This window comes from Aythya ferina (genome assembly GCF_964211825.1).
Source record: "Aythya ferina genome assembly, chromosome: 9".
Taxonomy (NCBI): Eukaryota; Metazoa; Chordata; class Aves; order Anseriformes; family Anatidae; genus Aythya; species Aythya ferina.
In genome coordinates this window covers 26,901,553-26,924,004 of record NC_140305.1, presented here as the reverse complement: position 1 = coordinate 26,924,004, position 22,452 = coordinate 26,901,553, and the positions used below count along the sequence as shown (strand labels likewise).

Genomic DNA, 22,452 nt, shown 5'->3' with positions numbered 1-22,452 from the left:
GGCTGGGAAAAATTTGGGGCTCATTCAGCACGGTGGTGCCTGCCAGCCTGCAGGGCAGCGTGGCTGGGGACACGTGAGGTGACACGGGGAGGCTGTCGTGTGGCCCTGCTGACCCCACGGGGCGCACGGATCAGTGCTGCCAGCACGGTGCTGACGAACCCATAAATCTGAGCTCAGCAGCTGCTGAATCCCACAACTCCTTTTCAGCCCTACAAGGTTAAACTACCCAATGCAAAGGCTGAGGCTCTGGGTCACTTCCCCAGAAACGTAAGTGATGCTGAGGGCTGAGGCCAGGGGTGGGCAGAGCGCACCTGAGAACTGTTTGTTTTGAAGGAGCTCCCGTGGGGCTGGGGAAACGAGGTCGCTCCTGGAGAGGGCGGCGTTCCTGGAAAGGCTGGCCCAGCCTGCTCGTTCCGCACCATTTCACTCCACAGCCCTCAAGTCCCAGGTGGAGGAAACTGAGATTTCCACCTGAAAAGCTGGAAGCCCCGGAGCATCCTCCCCAGCCAGCCCTTCCTGCCGCCCTCTGCGCCGCCAGCCGGGGCCAGCAGGATTTAAGGGTTGAAGGGGCTGCGTGGGCTTGATCAGGCCCTGGGCCAAGCCCAGTTCTTGCTCACGCTGACACAAAAGAAGTGAAAATCCCCCAAATACTGTGCACTGGGCGGGCAGCCGGCCCGTGGGACCATGGTGCGGGGGGGCCCTGCTGCTAACGATGCTCCTGGTGCTAACGAAGCCCACGGCAGGCCTGGTGCTCCCACTCCCACCCCCCCAGACATGCTCCGAGCCCACGCCGTGCTCAGACGCTTTCTCACCATTTACCTTTGCTTTTGCTCAGTTGCCATGGAGCTGCTCGCATCATTTCCTTTGCTTGCAGCCCACCAACATCTGTTGCTTTTTTTGCGTTTTCTCACACCGAGAACTTCACCTCCAGCCCGCCCAGCCCTGCTCTCGCTGCGTGACCCTGTCCTCTCCCTGGCCAGGCCCCTGGGCAAAGGGGGTCCCAGATGGAGCCCTCCCTGCTGGGGAGCTCACGCTGCTAGGAAGAACTGATGTTTTTGCCATTTTGGGGACAATTTGGGTCACACCACCTGCTCAGTCCCAAGGGGCTGCCAGGCACAAGGAATTCAAGGCGGCTGTGATGCCCGGGGAGCTGCTGGGGCCATGTGGAGCAGAGCCCACCTCCTGCCCTTTCCACTGGGAAGAATGAAGTTGTTTCTGCCCCACAGCCCCCACACCAGGTGCCTGTCTCCTACTGAAATACCCCTCATGCTATGGGGTCTCAGCGAGCTCCTCAACGAGGAGGCACTGAGGTTGGGAGGCTCGTAGGGGCTGGGCGTCCCTCCCAGTAGGCACCCTGTTCTGCCAGCCCTTCCAAAAACCCCGTCCCCTTCCTAAACTCTCAATCCTGAGGAGCTGGGGGGGGCAGCGATCCCTGCAGCAGGTCCCCTGGCCCTGCAGTTGCCTGGGGAGCCCAGACGTAGGCACAACCCCGAGCCATGCCGCCTCGATTACTGCATCCAGACAGAGGGCCTCAAATAGGAACCATATGCTGCAGATAATATCTTTGTTTGTTGCTTGCGGTTTCCTTGATGGCAAACTACCGTGCTGTAATCCTGTCGCGTCCAGCTCATTTGTGACAGTGCCGTGGCTGGGAACAGGGGACACGGGGGCTGAGGGGGGCTGAGGGGGGGCTGGAAGGGTGCTGCCAGCCCCCACCAAGCGTTGGTGGCCCCTGGCAGGGGTGCCCGTGGCCGTGGTGTGGTGTTTATCAGCCCCGCTGGCGCTGTGGGGCCGGGCGGCTTCGTGCTCGGGGCCTAGGTCCTGGCACATGCCCTGCATGTGGGCTGCTTCCTCCCGAGCTGCTGTGGCACAGAAATCCTGCGGGTTTTGGACACAATTTCAGCTCCTTGCCTCTGAACCAGCTTTAAAATGAGGTGGATGCTGGCTGCTGGGCGCCTTTGTGTACCTGGCTCCTGCTGGATCCGTGCAGATCTGCACATCCTACATCGCGTGGGTGCTTTAGGAGGTTGTGGTGCGTCCCTGGATGGGCGTAGTTGAATCTGCACAAGCATTCAAGTAGATTCACTCGGTTTAAGATCATTTTGGAGTGATTTCATTTCTTGATTCCTCATCAGTACGAGCTAAATCAGTCTAGGCCGTGTGCTGCAGCTGCATGAGACCGCCCGGCCTGAGCGGGCCCGGCTCTGACCACACAGACGGACACAGCCAGGGGCAGGGGGCAGAGGCTGCTCGAGGCCGGCACCACCATCCCCCTGCATGGACACCATCCCTCGGGAGAGGGATGGGTGGTCTGGGACAGGGTGGTCTGGGACAGGGTGGTCTGGGACGGGGCTCGGCTGTGTAGGAGCTCGGGGCCGCGTTCCCGGGAGCAGAACGGCTGAAGCAGCCTTGGGGCCCCGGGAGCAGCACCCTCCCAGGTGCGCTTTGGCCACGTGGGTCGTTAATTGCACTGAAGGCAATTAAAGCATTCCTGAGAAATCCAAGCTGTCTCGGCAGCAGGGGCACAGCAGGGTGTGGGGGGTGCGCTCGTCTCCCCGGCCGTAAATCTGCTGCGATGGCTCCAAGAGCCCAGCACACCCCTGGAACACAGCTCTGGGAGCTCTTCTGCTGCACGCTGCTGGTCAAAGAGCTGTGCAGCCCCCGGCTGTCCTGGTGGCTTCACCTGGCATCCCGAACGAGCTAGGAACGAGCTGCAGCCCCACGTCCCTTCCTTTTCTCTTCGGGAAGACCCCTGCCCCCAGAGAGTTACCCCTGCCCCAAGCCCCCTGCCCTTATTGAGCCCAGCATTATCTCATGGCTTTCCACACTTTCATTTAACTGCAAGGGAACTCTGCATGAGGGGTAAGAGACTTGGCTCCGAGTAAACTTTCATTTTCATCTTCTGATGAAATTCTTCCCTTAAATCTCAGTGCTGCTGGGGGTTGTCAGACAGCAATCGTTCCCCAGTGCTACCACGGCACGAACAGTGAAGCGCTCTGTTTGCGGTGGCCCCGCTAGAAGCAGCTGCTCTGGGACCCTGTTGGGGAGTGGATATTTGTATTATTATTTGGAAAAGGGCAGAGCTACCTGCTAGTGTTCATGGAAATTTCCTGCCGTGCTCAGTAAGACACAAAATCACTCCAAGGACCATTAAAAGACAAGGCAACACCAGCTTTGGTGCTCCTGTCAGCACAGGAGCTTATTCAGTAATTACTGAGGCTTTACAAAAACAGACAGCTTACAAACAAACAAAAAACAGTGAAGAATTTGTTCAGATTCAATTAAATAGAAACCCAGTTCTCATTAAACTCAGGTGGAAATGAGATGTGCCAATCCCAGTTGGGAACAGCAGACTTTTCAGTACTGAGGAAAACTCCTGGGAAGGGCAGGCAAGACTGCTGTGAGCGAGGGCTTTGCTGGCTCTCCCTGCAAAGACGGGGCAGTTTGGAAAATGGCCCAAAGCAACCTAAATCCATCGCACCTGCCCAGCTCTCCTGCAGGCAGCGGTGCTGTGGGCACGTTCCCAAGGCATGGCACACCTTATGGCATGGCATGGCACGGCACACAGCGGCCAGAGGGAGCCACGCGTGGCGGGGAGGCCGTGCTGGGCCGCACGGCTCGGGCAGCAGGGAACATCTGCGTGCCCGTGTGCGTGAGCGTGTGCACGCACAGGGATGCTCGTGTCCGCTTTGCAACACTTCCACCTACAGAATAAAACCCAGAACGGCAGCGGGAGCGGCCGGCAGCCCTGGGGGCAGCTGGGCTGCAGCGGTGCTCAGGGACCCACTGAGCAAAACCTCGGGGGACTCTCCCCTGGGAGAAGGAGGGCACTTTTTGCCATTTTTTTTTCCTCCCACTGCAATATCAAGGCGTATTTTTTTCAGGCCAGCTTTTCTGATTTGACCGTTTCCTTTTCAAAACGCCCCGCTGGTCGGTGGCCAGGCAGGAGGTGGGGATGGAAAGCTGTTTCCTTTGCACAAGTGTTTTTTCCTAAGCGGGGCGTAGCTGCTGCTGCTCTGCTGTGCCTACCCCCGAGTGCTGCGTGGGCACACATCGGCCCTGCTGCAGGCACGGAGCGGAGCAGAGAGGGGCATGGGGTGGCACCACCCGTGTCCGTCTGTCCAGGCCTGCAGAAGGACCGTCAGTCTGTCCTTCCTCAGAGCCTGCAAGCCGTAAGCACGGATTTAGGAGCAGGGAGAGAGTGGCAAGGACCACAGAGGGAGAGCTGTGAAAATCCCGAGGGTTACTTATTGGGACAATTTCGATCAAGAACATGCTTGAATTTATCATGGTTTTGTTTTCCTCCCAAGCCATCCAAATCTTCGGGTTCCAACTTCTGGATTTACCGACTTGAAATGTTTGCCCCCCCTTTGTGGAAAAAATATCCAACACCTTTTAGCGTGACCCCTTGCCAGCTTTCTGAGGAGAAGCAATGCTGAGGGAAGGACAGACCCCAGCAAACCGCAGGGCTGAAGAGATCAGCCAGCTGGACTCTTCCCCATCAGTTAGCTCTCGTGGGTCTCTGGAGAGGTCTCAGAGCTTTGAAGTTCAGGCTCAGCACCTTATTTCTCTCTCAGCAGCGCCGCCAGCACCAGCCCATGCAGAAATGCTCTGTATTTTCCAGGAAAACGCCCCCATTTCAGCACACCGTGGGCGCTGTGCTTGGCGCTGGGTGCTGGCAGGTGGCCCCGCAGCCCCAGCTCCTGCCTGCCCAGCTCCTGCTGCCCCCCGACGTGTTTAACCACAGCCCTGCCGTGTGCTCCTTTGCTGTTTCGGTCACACCGCTCAGCTTTAAGCTCCCGCAGCACTTTTCTGTCGGACCAATTCCTCGCCAGAAGCGTCTCAGGCAGGGGGCTGTGGTGCTCCTCTTCCTGCTTCGCCCTGGCTGCCATCTGCCACTCGGCAAGGACGGCGCCCGCCCGGTGAGGGGGAAGCAAATTTTGGCCTGCCGGCCATCTGCTCCCACCCGGCCACCTTCCTGCGGGACCGCGCAGCCACCGCCTGTGCACCGGAGACAGCGATTACTAAAAATACTGGGAGGACGGAGAGGAAGAGCACCAAATACCTTTCATTATTTCCCATCTGTATGCTTGATCACCGATTTCTTTGAGGTCCTGGTGCTTTCATCTGTCCTGGTGAGAGAACGAGCACAGTAAATCAAGCATAAAGGGATGGGGAAGAGGGGAAGTTGTGCCATGCTGCAGCACAGCTCGAGCCGGGAAAGCCATTTCATTTCCATCCACACCCGGGGTTTCAGTTCGAGATATCGCCGTGGTGGAGCATTCGGGAGTCTATTTTTACCATAAAAGCATTTCCACCCCGAAGGGTGAATGTTTAGACACGGTCTTACTGTGCTTCCTGTGCGCGTTACGTACCTCTCCGCAGCATACTGGGTGTGCACCAGTTACAAGCGAAGCCCAGCAGCTCACCAGGGCTGCCTCCTGGCCCTGGGAACACAGGGTTTGTGTTAACCTCCTGCTGGTGCTGTGACGGCGGTGTGAGCAGCACCAGCTTCATTCTCTGCTTCCCTGCACGACAAACCATTGCACCAGCACGCATTGGGAACAGCCAAAGGAACACATCAGGATAGAAAAGGGTCAGGACCTCTGTAGCTGGGTCTCCCAAACAGCTTGGGATCCCTTGAAACAAACAAACGAAAAACCAAAAGCAAAGCACAGAGCCATGAGCTGTTTCAGAACCAAATGATCCGCGCAGGGCACTCACAACCCCAGCTCGCTTCCAAAATGCCAAAACCCAGCCGCTGCGGTGAAGTCAGGGCTGCCGGGGGTGCTCTCACAGCCAGATGTCAGCGGTGGGCCACCAAAACCGTGACACCGCTCAGGAAGAAGTTTCAGTGGATGAAGTGTTGCCATCAGTGACTCGAGCACACACCAGAGACTTGGGATTTTAAGAGAGAATTTAAAAATAACACGCATTAAAGAAAAATGCTTTTCAGCTGCTGAGATTTACGAGGGGAGCCTGGAGGCTTGCAGGTCCAACAATGCTCCAGCTGTTCATTTTTGTGATCTGAACCTCGAGGAACACCTAACGACACTCCAAAATCCTGGGAGATTGGCTCTAAAAATAACGCAGGGCCATCCTTACGTGAGGCTTTGACTTATTTTCTTTTTAATTTGATTGTTAGTGACGTGCAGCCAGCAGGTAAGTGCAGTACAACACAGCAAGGCCCTGGTCAAAGTCCCCGGCTGGCACCTCGCTGTCTGTCACGCTGCCGGCAGCTGGTGGATTTGTTTTGCCGCTGCTTTTGTCCCCCAGCCCTTTAACCGATGGCACAGCTTGTTCTGGGGCAGCTTTCTCCCCTTTAAACGAGACGAAGAGGCTGAGGAACCCACAACCTGGACAAGGCAAAGCCCAGACAGACCCCAGGGGCTCTGTGGTGCTGCCCCTGGGCACCCGCCTGCCCAGCACCTCTCCTCCCCACAGCACCCACCCCGCTTCAGGTGGGCTTCGAGGCAGGTGTGCTCCTGTTTCAGTAACCAAAACCATTTATTTCATGGCCTGTTTTTTTCAAAAGTGTTACACGGTTACGGCCGCCATCAATAAAGCTGACTGAACACATCTTTTTTTTCCCCCCAGGAAAGATTAGACAAACACTGAGCTTCTGCTAACGGGCTGCAAGCTCACTGTGTAAGCAGCCTGCAGCAGATGGTGTCTAGACGTTCCACATCACCAGATGTTCCAGCTCTGTACGGGAGACAACTTCTGCTCTTCAGCTCTGGAGTGCTGGGCACAAGGAGTACAGGAGGGCAATCAGTGCTCACACACACGCAGGCTGAGCCCACTCTGAGTTTCTCTCCAGTAACTGAACTCTGACACTCGGAGCTGGAGCTATTTGTGCTACTGTAGAACTGTTACCACTGCCCCAAACCCCCTAAATACCTTTATCTATGGAAAAATGTTAAATTTCCATAGTAACACAACTTTCTGAAAGCAACAAACAACGTGAAAGATAGGCCAAGTTTTTGCAGATTAAAAAAACAACACAAAACAGAGGTAACCAAGAAACAGAGAAACACATTTATCTTTCCCAACTTTAAAAAAAAAAATCCCTTTCTGAATTTCTAGAGAAGATACAAATAGGGTCAGGCAGGATGTCGGGCAGCTGCTTACAGAACACACCAGTTGCACAGCAGCTTTTGCTCAATCACTTTTCCCCGTGGCTTCTGAGGGCTGCAGACTTTTTGCCCAGTGCCTGGCGCTGCTGCTGACACCGCACAGCGTGCCGGGCCCTGCCCAGCTCCCAGCTCACCCGGCCTTGGGCTTTGCCCTGTCCTGTGCTGCCTCTGAGCACCACGTCACCCCCAGCCAGAGCTGGGAGCAGCTTTTCGGGACAGTGAAGATGTTTTTATGCTGTGTTGTTTCTGTACCCACAGGTCTGCAGGTCAGCGTCTGAAGCTTGTGATGACAGCAGACACCTCCTACCTTTAGGCTTAACATTTTATTATCTGAGCAGCTGATAGAACCAAAATTTCCTCACCTTTTCTCCCCTTTCTGCAACTACAGCCACAGAGTAGTGCCAGCAAAGCGCCATGTGCCAGCCAGCTGGGCTCTCAGTGGCACAGGGCACAGCAGCTGGGTAATGGGAAGACATGAGGGAAGAACAGTGAAGTGCAAGGGACAGGGACACAAAAACCTTGACTTCTTGTCCCGTGCTGTACGTGTAGCCCTGACAGGCCAGCCCTGGGGAAGCTCAATGCTCCTACTACATGCAGAAGAAGTGCATTCATCTTCCTGGCTGCCTGTACTGAGAGATACACCAATTCCTAGAGCCTCCCCCATTCCCTCTAAATTGCTGCAGGTGTTTTGTCTGTACCAGAAGCACGTCAATATTTTAAGTGTCGCTTTGATGGCCAAAAGGCAAAGTGCAAGATTTCAGAAAATTCCTTTTAGTGGTCTCAATACATTCGATACCCAACAGGCAGTAAAAAAAGCCTTATATTTTATTTCTTGTAAAAATCTTTTAACACATGCAGACTAAAACCAGTGTAAGAAAGTATCCACCATCGTTTAAACAAATAACTATACTTAAATATAAGTGTCTGCAATTGACTTGTATAAAAATAAGGTACATTTTGCTTTTGTACAGAAATCCACTCTCCAGTTCTCATAGTGATAAACAATACACAACTCTAGTACATACAATTTCACCTGATCATTGTTTTCCATCAATTTGATACTGCTAAGGTATTATGTGCAAAAAGTTGGTAACAGTTCCTTTCCCAAAAGAAAAATGTTCTACGTATTTTAGAAAATCAGATATTGGGCTTAAATTAAACAACTCCTAATCGATTCCTTTGTTCTCAAGTCCATTTACTGGGTTATGTACAGGCTTAGCTAGGACCTAGCGCAGGCTCAAGCCTCAGCGTCTGTGCCTGCTGTGTCCTGAGCGACTGCTGCTGTGGTGCTTGCCTTTGTGGGATCTCTCAAAGGAGCGGGACCTCTCGCGCCTGTCTCTGTGGTGGCCCCGCTCGTGCCTGTGTTTCTTGGCGACGTCAGAATGATCCCTGGATTTGCTCTGCGAACGCGAACGGGATTTTTTCCTTTTGTGACCGTGTCTGTTGGCGCTCTTCAGCTCCTCCCTGCCATGCTTGGCTTTCAGATGCGGCGAGCCGTGGTTGTGGTGTCTGCGAGGGCTGCCGCTGTGGCTGCGGGACCTGCTTCTCGATCTTGAGCTGTAGGTCCCAGACAGACTCCGCCTGTTATTGTAGCTTACAGAAAAACGGTAACAAGTTAGAACATTTCATTCACATAGCAGGGAGGGAGAAGTGAGGAATGTTTTTTTTTTTTTGTTTAGAAACTTTCAAACTACTGGAAGAAATCAGTAATATTTCTCCAGAATAGACAGCTGATGAATGATAGTGGCGCTCCCACAATACATCTTTGAGTTGTGCTCCTTTAAAAAAAAAAAACAACAAAAAAAAAACAAGAGCCCCAAACCAGAAGGTAGCGCCTTTTGTGATTCTTCTACCTCATCATGAAGCTTCCCCTCAACATCAGCTCTCTTCTTATCCCATAAAAATATAACAGAACTAATTATGGACAAAAAGATCCCCCTAAAAAAAACAAACAAACCACCCTGTCCCCCCAAACCTCACACCAACCAACCCACTACTTACTGCCGCCTAGGAGTATGGGATCGAGACCGTGACTTTGTTCTTGACCTGGATCGACTGGCACTTCTGCTGCTTCTGCTCCTCTTGCTTTCTTTCCTCATGCTTTGGGTGGAGGCGGAGAGAAGAGAGAAGTAGGGTTACACTTCTGAGATAGTCATTATTTCCATTAAGTAACTGAAAACTAGTTCACTGTACTTCAGTTGAAGAAACCCTTTTTACAGAAGACTCCATAACCAGGAAAAAATGTTTCACCTACCCATTGTAAGGGCTCTTCGAAGCCTGCTGCCTTTCTTCTGGCTCTTTTTTAATGGTTTTGGTATTCAAGGGTACTGGGCTCTTCTCTTCAGTTTTTACTTCTCTTGGGGAAGCTACAAATTTAAATTCAAGATTAGGTATTTTACTGAGACTTTGTCATGACCACATTGTACCTTTTTGTACCCTTTGCAAGAAATTGAAATACAAACTCCAGAGCTACAGCTTCATTCCCCTCTGAGGACAGAGCAGGAAGATGCCAGGGGGTACACACATGGCAGCTTAAAGGCAACTGACTGAACGGGGTGAGACACCCCACGCGAGGGACACCACTGACCTGCAAGCCAAGCAACAGGCTCACTTGGGACTTGATCCACCAGGGCTCAAATGGTACAAAATAAAGCCTGCCTTTACGGCCCAAAAATATCCGTCTCCGATTGTTATCATGACGGTTAATTTTCAATAGCATCAAAATAATTAAGACTGAAGAAAAAAGTCACAGATTTTTAAATCAGTGGTACAAAGACAGGAATAAAAAATAAAAACTGTAGCAAACGCCACCATAGGTCCTGCTTTGTTCACTGGCAGTTTACAGATCAGTACCAGTATTCAGAGGTATTAGTGCCAAGACAAAACTGTCTGTTCTTTGTATCAATAATGTTCAGACAGCGTTATTCATTGACTGATTCAAGATATGCACTACACGAAGTTTTTCACTGCAGTGCCAGGAATAGCACTGTTATGGAAATTTCCCTTCAGTTTCCTGACCACAAGTTGTCCTCCTTCACTGCACTCAACAGTTGAGAAGTACATCAAGAAGGTATTTTTCAGAAACACCTGCTATGAAAGAAGTCATGAAGGCTACTACAGCCCTGCAACAGATTAAATCCAGAGAATCTCTTCCTAACACAGTGATCCTGCGTCTAGGCATTTTCATGATTACCTTAAGGAACATGTTGTTAATATATCCCTGCCCCATCTGCGGAACTGCAGGGGATTGGAAGAACAAACCCTCTTTTTTTCTAATTTTCTATTTCATATTATTAACAACTGCTTTTAAAATTTGTTTTAAAAAAGCAAATTTCCAGCTTCTTACTTCTGTGAGAAAGAGTGAAAAAGTATAAACTGTCAAACTGTGAGCAAACAAAGGTTTGCTCACAGGGCAAACCTACTTTTTTTTTTTTTTTTTAAACACAACCGAAACACCATGTGTACTACTGGTCTCAGATAGTACTACCCAAGTTTCTGTTCAGAGAACAAGCTTACATGGTTTGGATGCAGGTGAAAAGCCACCCAGTGTTGAGAGTGCTGGAGTTCCATCTGGATTTAAGCCTTTTGCCTTCAGTTTAGCTTCCTGTAGTGCCATTTTCCTCTTTTCTACTTCTTTATCCAGAAATTCATAATTGGGCTGTTAAAATAAAGCGGTAAGAGACTTACACAATTTGCATTTTTGTCCCATTTCTCCAAGATGCATCTTTTAACTATCTGCCCAGACACCTGACTGCCTTCTGTCGTGTGCTCTCACCCCTGCCTTAGAGAGGAGCAGCCACACAGCAGAGCTGTTCTGATTAGCAGGTTTGTACATCCATGTCCCCAAACACTCCCAGACAACTACGGGACAACTCAAGCAGCCACAAACACTGAACTAGAAAAACACACAAAGATTTAATGAAGTTACCTTCTTTCTGGTATAGAGCTTAAGAGTAGTTAAGCAGATCTCCTGGATATCCTCCTCTGTACTGCCGAAGAGCAAGAACCAGTGAGGGCGGGTAGGCAGTGGGATCTGAAAACAAATTAAAAAGGCCTAGATTAGAGATTACAGACTACACTTTAAGCATTTTCACTACTATTTTCTTGAAAACAAGTTACTAGTGGTAAAAGCCATAGCAAACTGAAGAAAAATTAACACGTACCTGCAGGGCTCTAGCAGCGAGATAAATGCAAGCACATGCTATGGTCTCTGGCTGAAAGCGAACAAACACATTTGTTCGAAGGCTGTCATTCATGTAATTCCTAAAAAAAGGAATGTAGGCAAGGTTGGATCTTAGGTTTACATCCTTTTCTTTAGAGAGTAACAGTTCTGGAGACTCAATTGACTTTATTATTTTTTCTCTTATAATATTAAACACAGTTCTTTAGAATTATTGCATTTGATGTTTACATTTGTTACTTCTGTAAAAGAAGTTTGCTCCATTGCCATCGTTTCTAAACACCAATGCAAGTTAATACCTTCTCCCCAGTTACGTCAAGTTGCACCATGAAGTGTCCATAGTTAACAGTCTAGCAAGTACTTTTCATCTGTCCATTTGCTTTAAACACCAATGTTTTCATATTTCAAAGTCAGTATGTTTCAAATTCAAATGCAAGCAGGAAAATACAGGATATTTTCAACCTACCATTTTCCAGAGGCTAGAGGCAACCTATGAAGTTCACAGAACATCACATTTAAATCCTACGTGCACCTTGATTAACATTAACTTCATCCAGAAAGGGAAGAATCTGATTTGCTCACTGCACTCAAAATCTTCACATTAGAAAAAGACCTACAGGTTAGTACTGGAACTACTCCACTAAGCTACGTTTCTTCCAGCATGGTGGCACCGCCATGAAATAGCTGCCAAGAGAGATGTTTAAACAGCAGAGACCTCCAGCAATTTCTAAATTTCTGAGCTATGGGGAAGAAACAAACAGCAGTCAGGAATTATTGGCTCTACGGAACAGTGCCCCACATGGATACTAAGTGAACATGCTGCATGCACTGTATTTTTTTTTAAAAAAACAAAACAAATCAAAACAAAAACCTTGAGTCTAGCCAAGTGTTAAATTAGCTGAATTCATCTTGGCATAAAATCTACCCAATGTGTCCACGGGCCCTTTAAATGCACTACAGTATACAGTAGCTAGGCAATAAACACATTTAGAGACATTTTTAACAGGTACTTCTAAAAGCAAATATACAAATCCTTTTGACACCCCGACAGAACTAGAAGATGCTGCCCGATGGATATGGACCACTTCAGTGAATCTCGGATGAGAGCTTGCACTGGGTAGGCTGGAGAGAAGGGCAGCCAAACAGGCCATCCCCAGGTCATGGGCTGAGGTGCAGAGGGCAGAGCTCTATGACTTACCATCATGGACTACCCTTTAATTAAAGAGTAGAAAAAAGAACAAAGTTAAATTGAGTTCTCCATTACAGAATGAAATCAAGCCATGAAAATAGTAAGCAGAAACAAGCTCCAGAGTATTTTAAAAGTACGTATTAATGTAGAAACTTACATCTCATTGCTTTGCATATGGATCATCAGGCTTATTATTTCTGCTACTATTTTCCTGGCTAGGAAGAGAACGGAAAACAACTTACCAGGCCGTCTGTACCAGGGTTTGATTACGTTCACATTCTAAGACTTGTAAATACATAACAATGATCTGAGGGAAAAGGGGGGAAAAAAAGAGACTCAGTTATAACATATAAGGCAACAGAAAGGAAGTAACTATGCTAACCAAACGGCATTCCAAAACAATGGTGTCTCCTCCTTTGCCGATTCTGTACTCTAAGCCCACACACCATCCCATTGTGTTCACACAATGCTCTATTTTGCTCCTTTTTTGTGATTTTGAAAAACAGTCACCTTTAATGCTTTCCAAGGAAGCGATTTCTACCACAGTCAATATGGCTATTAGCTCAAACACTCTTGCAAATACATTCGTGATGGCTACTATGGAATAAATCACTGAAATCAGATCATCTTTACACCCGTGACTTTGTCCCACACACAGCTCACAGGGCTGCCTTCAAGGTAGAATAATATTTACAATTGCATTATTTTTGATGACTCACCTTATGCGGATGCTTGACATGAACACAAAATCCCAACTCCTTCAGTACCCTCCTTTCTGCTTTGATTACTTGATTTTTGGTGTTTATGTAGTTCTGATCAAGTATCAGGGGGCTTGGAGTCCTATAGTTTGCAAGAAATAAAATCAAAACTGTTTTGCATATCCAAAAATAGTGCATCTCTGTTTTCCCTTCCAACCAACTAATGGCAACAGAATCCGGTTTTCAACTCCTGCAAGCAAGTTTAAGCATTAATCTTGTGCTGTCCAAGTTTAGATAAACTAGTTTAGTTTCTGCAATTGACTGCTTCAGATTAGATGGCTAAAATGAAGACCAACTTGTCCTACTGTGTATGCAAACTACGTCGCTCCAGCTGCTGGGATGGAAGCCACCTTTATGGTGAAGATCTCAGGGAGCCTTTTTACTTCTTGATAGCGATGGGGGAAGGAGCGTGAGGCAACTACCTTAGCTAGGCAGGACTTCAAAGCAAAAACAAGCTAGAAGAGCTTTCTGAACAGTTTTACTGACGTTAAAGTGGCAGGCTTGTGCTTTTCCAACTGCAGTTTCCTATGCACCACAAGTCAAAATTATTCAGATCTTGAGAGGAGACAGCCCTGCTACTGCAACGTACAAAAAGCGTGTAAAACCATGAATTTAAACTCTAAGGTGTGCCTGTGGCTCTGCACACTGCATCCACTGATCAGTATGTGCATCTGTAAACCCATCACTCATTTGACAAAAACTCCTAAGTCTAGCACTAGCAAGTCAACTCCTCATTCCTCCCAAATCCACAAACTGAACAAGGCATTTTTTTAATTGCAGCTGAAGTAACTTGCCGTATGGTTTACGCACAAGCACCATACCTCAACTTGTTCACCTTCCCAACTCCTCAAAGAAAGCTCAACCGTTGCCCTGTCTTGCTACACCTTACAGATCCTCTGTGCTTTCCAGTGCAGAACAGTATTTGTGCAACTAGTTACGCTCTAATAAACCCCAGACTGTTTACACCATAAACCTCGTCCATTCCAAACACTGGTGACAAATTTATTTCACATTATCTTGAACAGAAAACAGTAAGGCAAAGTGGATGTTAAATACAGCGCCTATTTTATCAGACGAAGTGTTTCACTGCTAAGTTGTCTTTTTGGACCCAATGCACGTTCCACACCTTGGTCACATTTCTTTTCCCTGACAGGTCAGAGCACAAGGAACACTCAAAAACCCTTCCAGGTTCCCATCCCAGGAAGAAAGTGTCAGCTGAATCACAAGGCTGACTGAAGGACTCCCCGGCTGCAGAAACCCACAATTTACACTAGGCAAGGCTTCTGCAGCCACCTGGAAGGATGCTGATCACCACTGGTTAAAGGAAGCAGGAGCTCCCCCCAGCTCTCCCCAAAGGGGAAGAGGAACAACTCCCAGGGCATCTGAAATCAACTCCTGCAGCTTCGTGGTGCCAGGAAGGGCCCGCAGCTCAATAGGAGCCACACCACTTGTCTCAGGGCTCTCTCGTACACAGAAGTCTCTTCTCTCATTCATTCAGTGCGACTTTCATCACAGCAAGTTTACATGGCTTGTGATTGCAGCTATTTTAAACATGACCCAGTCAAAACACGTAGTTTTTCAGAAAGTAACTAGAGAATAGACTTGAAGTTTAACGTGACTACTTCTCCAGAGAAGTTACGGTATTATTTTACTCATCAGAGGAGTCTGAACTTAAAGCTCTGGGGTAGGAGGCTGCTTCAGAGAACCACTTTAAGTTCTTCAAAACAGTGAAACTGATTCACTTCCAACTGCTTTCACCTAACACCGAGTTTTAAATAGCATTTCTTCACACAATTTTATCTAGCCATCACCAGCATAACAGGGTCTGTAAGTCATCAATGAGAGCAGGAACCTAAGTTTAGGCATCCAGGCTCATCTTAGCTCGTTAGCACCACACTTCAGAGGCATCCACCTCACATCAAACAGCCAGAGCAGCTAGGGTTTAAGGTCACAAGTGAGACAGCGTGACCAGGTGGGATCACTCAACCACCTGCAGCAGGCTCCCGACCCTTCACAGGGCTTTCCATGCTCTGACAGCTCTTTAAGGAAGTCATTACCATGAAAACAACAAGCCAGCTAAAAGTGCAACAGGAAAGGCTGTAAGCCTTACTTCACCTGAAGTTTTCACAATCCTACATGGCAAGAGGATCACTACAAACTGCTCATACATGCTCAACAGCTAAGTGTGGGAAACTCACAATTAACAGACACTGGAAGTGTGCTTCACTCTCTTGTCTTGAGTTACCTTGGCCACCTGTGACATACAAGTTCTAGAAGTCTACCACAGAAGCCATGAAGGTAACACCAGTTTATCTGACGGTACTTCCAGAAACAGGAAGAAGTTGTGGCCTTTTATCTACTTCAGCAAATTTACAGATCTGTGTAAGACTTCACTGCACCTTGTTATTAGCACGAGGGAAGTTCCCCCCTGAAACAGGTTGGTCAGTTCGGCACTGCTGCCATCAACTCCCAGGTGTTGGGACGTGCAGTTATTCACAAGTTTCAGGTTCAGATTCACAAATATTCAGATGTTTCCAAGAGAAAATCTCCTGAGCCTTCCTACTCAGAAGGGCAGTAGGAGGAACTTTGCTACTGTATTTGCTGCACTTAGGTCTCAGTCCAAGCAGGAATTGTTTTTAGGCCCAGGTAACAAGGTAGAGAACATTAATTTGTAAGCTTATACATGAAATATAAGCTTCAAGCCCTACATAGCAAGGCACCATTACAAATTATCACAAATGCCTACATTTTCTTATAAACCAGCACTAGTGCTCCAGATGAGACCTTATGGAGAGCACAGCGCCCGTTCTGGTGAGCCCATCCAGTCACAAAACTTCTGCATTTAGAGACAGCACAACAACCCAGAAGGTAAACAGACCGCAACGTGTTTGCAACAGAATTATAAATATCCTTTTTTTAATCCCTCTGACAAACAAGATCTGTGCTCTTGACACAACCACAGCTTCGTCAGACGCAATATTAAAATTGCATGTCTTTGGAACATCTAACGTGTTGGAGGAAAAGTACCCTGCATGTGGTTTTGTTTAAAGTGCAACAAGTACTTCTGGTAAGTGCAGCGTAACGTCAGCATCTCGCTTCAATGACCAGACAGAGCTCTTACGCCACTCACTGTGAAAAGAAGTCAGGTTCTACGTTTGTCTCCAACACCATAAATACAAGCACTGTGCGTTTATAGACCAGTTAAGAAGGCTAAGTTTTGTGAATTAATGCAGGCCACTTCAACATAAGTGTATAAACCTGACAGCTGCAGCAGAGGTGCAGAACAGCTGAGTAAGCCTCAGACCAACGCTTGGAAGGTCACAGATGACAGGAGTCACATTTGGTTGAAGCCTCGCGAGGCCTTTCTGCAGCTTCCAGGCACATTTAAGATAAATAAAATCAACTTCAAACTACATTCTGCATGTTAAACATCAGTTGTACTTGGCTCAGAACAGACGTTTCAGCACACATTTGTAAAAGCAGTGTTTTCATAATACGAGCTTTTCTTCATGCACAAACATTTCACATGCAATACTACATGACATATGCTTGTGAAAGATTCCAAAGAAAACGTGCTTGTCCAAAACACTTCTTTTAAAGCTTTTTCTCATTTCTCAGTATTAGAAATACCACCTAATAGCAACTCGGTTGACTACAAGACTTACAAAAAGGAAATTCCAATGCAATTCCCATTCTGCAAACACACACATGTAAGGGAGCACTTACATCATCATTTATATAAAAAAAAACTTTACAAATGTAAGACTTCTGTACCTTTGTGAAGGCAAGTTTTACTACGGATTCAAGCTACAATTATACAGATCCAGAAAGTGGAACCAAGAAACCAAAATTGTTTAAGAAAGCAAGCCCACTCAGACTACTCAACCTTCACGTGTGGGGTTAAGAGCTTCAGTTAACAGAAATACTAGACTAGAAGCAAAAAAAAAAAAAAAAAAAAAGTACAGCAGCCTAACTTCATTTCAGGTCTGGGTTGTGTGTGAGAAACTAACTACGGCCTAAGTGTTAGCTTCAGATAAAAGAAGATTAAGCTAGTATTCTAAAAACCTGGACAGCAAAGAAAAAAGCTTATAACAAGATACAGGAGTTCTTCCAAATGGTTCACCAGCGGCCAACCTGTTTGTCCCCCGATTCCAGTGACCTATTCTCAGAGCACTGGCTTCTCCTTGGGGATTTTCGATACTTCACTCACTGTTGCCATGACGACAGCTTCATCTTTATGTACCACTCCACATCACCCAGGCTTTGGTAAATGTAGCTGGTCGCTGTATAGTCGGTTGCAAGGGAAAAAAGAGTTGAAGTTAATAACGTGTACAGATTATGTGATTGTAATCTTGTAAAAAGTACAGAAAAACGTTTACATCCTGCTTGTAAAAAAAGAAAAGCAAGCCTGAATGTCAGGCTTCCGCATCTTTAGATTAATTTCATGCAGATTCACTCAGAATCTCAGAGCAACAATACCCATTTCTCCAGAAAATAATGGGTAGAAGTGCACGATTTCTCTCGACATGATGCGTTTTAGACACCATGTAACATGCATAAGTGACATTCTGATTTGGAACAGGCTAGCTGGAAAGATTTAAGTTCACAGGTTAAGTTCAGTTTCTCTGATCCTTTGCATGGCACAAAGAAACGACTAATTTGTGTTCTCCTTGCAAAGAAAAGCATTGCGTATGATTAATTAACCTTCAACGTCTGGATCAAAGCCAAAACATTACAAATCTCTGAACCAGCTTCAATAATCCAATAACCAGACTCCTTTCTCCCAACTGTGGTTAAGAAGCAATACTACAGAAGTCACCTTCAGTGTAACTTCAAAAAAAACTCTCTCAGGGCCAACAGCTTCAAAGGAAAAGCAAAGAAAAACAACCCAAAAACCTAAGTTCCTTTCATTGTGTAACACTAGCCCATTCTTCTTTTATCTGAAGCTAACTAGCAGAACTTAGCATGAGACAGTAAAAGCCGACATTTTAGATGCCACAGAAGCACAACCAGAATAAACGTGCTGAGAAACAGCTGGCTTCCCTAAGGGATTTCTACTCTACTTTGAAAAGTTAACACAACTCAGTTTGAGCTCCTGTTAACGATACTGAGCAAGCAAGAAAGTGTGAATTTAAAGATCTAGGTGAAAACAACCACTTCTCTAGAACTATAGATTACCCCAAGTTCTAAGCAATCAGGTACTGAAAGTAAAGCTGTTTCACCACAGCTGAAATCACCAACCCGTCTATAACACTGCTGCACCACGGACTTCAAGAAATCTGATGTTTAACAGTAACCCCTTCCTTTCGGCCATTCCTTGCTCCCTCCAACGCACCGTTAATTTGCTTTCCACATGAGAACATCCATCACTTCACACACAAAAAGCAGCATTAGGCACTTGCAGCTGAGAACAGCTCTACAACTAGAGCACACGCATTATCCGGATCTGCACACAGATCAGGTGAGCTCACATTCCCACTTCACTGACTGACACAAACACACAGTGCCATAAGAAACAGAAGTCTCACTTTTCGCAATTAAAGATGCCTTCAGCTTCCCAGGCTCAATTACACATTCCTTGTTGAAGTCGTGTCATTAAAGCTGTAAACACTGCAGGCCAGACCAGACTTTCTTCAGATTCTAAAACCGCTACTTCTAAAAAGCAATACTGCTATCGCTGGCAGAGGTTCAGCTTTCATCTTTTGTAAACTGGTGCTTTATTGCCACTATAACCCCATTTGGGTGGGCACATGCTGTCATAAAAGCATTAGGACTGCTGAACATTGTTAAAAGCCTAGAGAACACGAAGCAAATTGGCTCATCACACCTAGCACTACCTTTCAAGAACTGCAAGGCACCAAAAAAATCAATTAGCGGTGTACCTAAAACTACAATCACGGACCTAAAACTACAACCAAGACTCAAAAGACTTGTAGCTAAATAAATAATAAAAGAGTCTACCAAACGGTCAAAAGTAACATTCGAAGAGGTCAGCACTGAGCTGTACTGCCTATAGAGCAGGCAACGCGCGCTCCTTTCTCAATTTTAGGTCGTTGAACTTAGCCTGGAAAAGTACTGTGAATCGAGAACTGCAGCGCACATTAGTGACAGAAGGTGCTGGTGCCGAGAAGGAAACCACCCTTACCTTTTTGCTCTGAGCTGGCGCAAGTGGTGGAACACGTTGATCACATCCCTTATCCGCCGGGGCGCCTCCTCGATTTTGGACGCAAGATTGATGCAGGCCATGGCAACAATCTGAAAGGAAGCCCATTTCCACCGGGTTACTTAGGCGGTGACGAGAGAATTAACGCTAGCTAAGGATTAATAGCGTATAATGAAAGAGAAGCGCGGCCTGGAGGCCGGCGGGGAGCGGCGCGGCGCCGCGCTCACCTCGAAGCTGTGCTTGACGAACGACTTGGAGTAGAAGAAGCGGTGGAACAGCACCTGCCCCGTCGCCATGGCCACCTGCGGAGAGGGAGCGGCGGCGGGTGAGGGCGGGAGGCGCTGGGTGAGGGCTTGAGACCCTGAGGCAGCGCCGCCTCAGCCCGCCCGGCCGCCATTTTGTGCCGTGCTCCCGCCGTCCCCCCCCGCCCCGCCCCGCCTCACCACAATGGCGGCCGCCCCCCCCCCCCCCCCCCCCCCCCCCCCCTTCCTCCTCCTCCTCCTCCTCCCCACAGCCCGGCCCGGCCCGGTTCAGCCCCCCCCCCGACCTGCGGCAGGCGGAGGAGGATGCCGGCCGCCTGGATGAGCTCGCAGCCCAGGATGCGCAGGTCGGTCTCGCACTGCAGGTCCAGCCCGTCCTGCATGGACGGCGTCGGCGACAGGCGCTCCTCGGGGATCAGCGAGTGGTCGATGGTCAGCGACACCTCCGAGTACAGCCGGTCGCCGATCAGGATGCCCGGAGCGGCGGCAGCCGACGATGAGGACGAAGCAGGAGCCGGCGGGGCGGCGGCGGCGGCGGCTGAGGCGGCGGCAGGGGCGGCTGAGGAGGAGGAGGAGGAGGAAGAGGAGGCGGCGGGGGGGGCCGGGAGAGCGGCGGCGGAGGCCATGATGGCGCCGCGCGTCCGCACCCGCGGCCGGCCACGCAGCGACTAGCACAGCCCCGCGCCGTGACGCAGCGCCCCGCCGCGCCGCGCGGGGCACGCCGGGAAAAAAGAGTCCCCCCCCCCCCACGCCCCGCCTCAGAGCCCTGACAGAGCCTGAGGGGGGGGGTGTGGGGGGCTCCGCCGCGCTGCGGGGCGCTGTGAGGAGCCCTGGGGGTTATCAGTTATTATAAACACGTTTCCAAGCCAGTTCTGAACCCACTTTGACTCATTAAAAATGTTATTTCTGCCCGCTGCACCGTAATGGTGGCTGTTGACTGCAGACACGCTGCGTATGAAGCGTTTATTTCTAGTAACAGATTGTTGAAGAGCTGGAGACAACCCCCTGTGTATCAAGCTGCTATTATTGTAATAGTTTACTACCACCGTTGTCTGTGCTGCTTGAGGAACAGCTCTGACAAACGCCAAAGGGGCGGTGGGCAGCTGGGTACCCCATCGGAACACACGGTTTTACACAGCCCAGCCCCGTTTCGACAGAAAAGCCCCCAGAGCGCGGCACAGGGGCGGCACAGCCCCTCCTCCCGGGGGCCGCAGCCTCAACAGCCCCCTCCCGGCCGGTCCGCCGCGGGGGCGGCGGAGGGACACTTCCCGTCTTTCGCGTCACTTCTCGGAACGGCAGCGCCGCGCCCGCTTGCCCGCCCGCCCGTATCCTTCCGCGGCCGCCCGCCCGGCCGGGACTACCCGCCCGCAAGGAGACGCGAACTGCCAGCGAGGCCCCGCCTTTCAACGGGCAGCTTCGCGACCTGATTGGCTCCTTGGGGATGATTGGCAGCTCCCTGTGCCGTCAGCCGGCCGCCATGTTGTGCGCGGGGCAGGGAGCGGCCGCTGTGGGGCCGTGTCCTCGGCTGGCCCCGGGGTCCCCGCCCGGCTCTGAGGGCAGGCACGGCCCAGTACGGCCCGGTACAGAACGGCACGGCCCGGCCATGTCATATATTTCACACAAAGCACCACACCACACCGCAGCCCCCTCCCACAGCCCCACTGCCAGCTCGCCAGCTCACCCCACCCGTCCCCCCACAGCACCTCACCGACCTCCTGTGGGTTGTGGAGCGGGACAAGGGGCCCCAGCAGTGCCCCAGCGGGGATATCCCCACACAATAAGCCCCAGGCCCCCAAAATGCACTACCTAAGAGCTACCCACAGCAATTTGGTGCCTCTGTGTGGGCTGTGTCTGTCAGGTGTGCTCACCAGCACCGCTGTGACCTTGTGGGACAGGCAGAGTGCTCTGCAAAGATGGTTTTCCCCCTCTGGTTATTGAGGAAGAGTAAACCTGACAGGAGCAGAGGGCTTGGAGAAGCATAAGTTTGCCCAAATCCCAAAGAGTAGGGCCAGGTTACCGTATAGCCCCTGACTGCACAGAGCCAGAGCAGTTCCCTGCTGCCGGGGTCTGTTACACTGACAAAACCTGAGATAGGAAGGAATTTTTGGAGAGACACAGATCCCAGGTTTCAATCGGTGACAAGAGATGGCTGCTGGGCCTGTCCTGGGAGGAAAGAGCCGTGGGTGCTGTGCCTGGCCCCATGGCCGAGGGGCAGCGGGTGCTGAGTGTGCGGGTGGGGCAGGGCGGCCGGGCAAACATTGAACATGACAAAGCCCCGTGGAGATCACCAAGTCCACAGTCCAACGTTTGTCTGGAAGCCTTCCTTTCCCTTCGTAGTTTGGGCTCTGAAGGCCAGTCTGTACCTATTATCAAAACAGGGCCTTTTCATAACCATTCAGTTGCTTTTCTGGTTTTCCCCAGTCCTGGGAGGTGCTGGGCTTTGTGGCTCAGCAGGGGTTGTAGGAGCTGGGAGGGTTGGCGTGCCCACCCAAGCTTCCTGTGCCTTTCACAACTTCCCTCCCTGTAGCCATGTACTCATACAGTCACTAAGAAATAAAAAATACAAATACAGAGATTCGAAAAGCCCACCACCACTTCAGGAAGATCACTGGTCTTTTAGAAACCTCCAGCAGCCCTCTGTGGTGCACTGGACTTCCCTTGGCTGCGCAGTGCACACACAATGCTAGTGCTAAGTGTCTCTGCAACGGCAAAAACAATTTACACAACACTGAAAGTGCTAAAGATCAAAGGAATAATAAAAAAAAA

The 22,452-nt window shown here is 49.5% G+C and overlaps 1 protein-coding gene across 2 annotated transcripts; it reads right to left on the bottom strand.

Annotated features, from left to right (window-relative positions):
- Window positions 1-7,938: 7,938 nt before the first annotated feature.
- CCNL1 (cyclin L1) lies at window positions 7,939-20,808 on the bottom strand. Of its 2 annotated transcripts, XM_084529206.1 has the most exons (11): window positions 19,974-20,366; window positions 19,654-19,728; window positions 19,409-19,518; window positions 13,225-13,345; window positions 12,748-12,812; window positions 11,300-11,399; window positions 11,065-11,169; window positions 10,653-10,794; window positions 9,391-9,502; window positions 9,138-9,236; window positions 7,939-8,729 (listed from the first exon to the last, which is right to left on the bottom strand). In XM_084529206.1, exons 1-11 carry the CDS (start codon window positions 20,310-20,312, stop codon window positions 8,381-8,383), a joined length of 1,617 nt encoding a protein of 538 aa, XP_084385332.1. In that variant the 5' UTR covers window positions 20,313-20,366; the 3' UTR covers window positions 7,939-8,380. The 2 variants fall into 2 exon arrangements, 1 of the variants encoding a protein (XP_084385332.1); XR_014695870.1 differs by lacking the exon at window positions 9,391-9,502 and having other exon boundaries at window positions 19,974-20,808.
- Window positions 20,809-22,452: the final 1,644 nt, after the last annotated feature.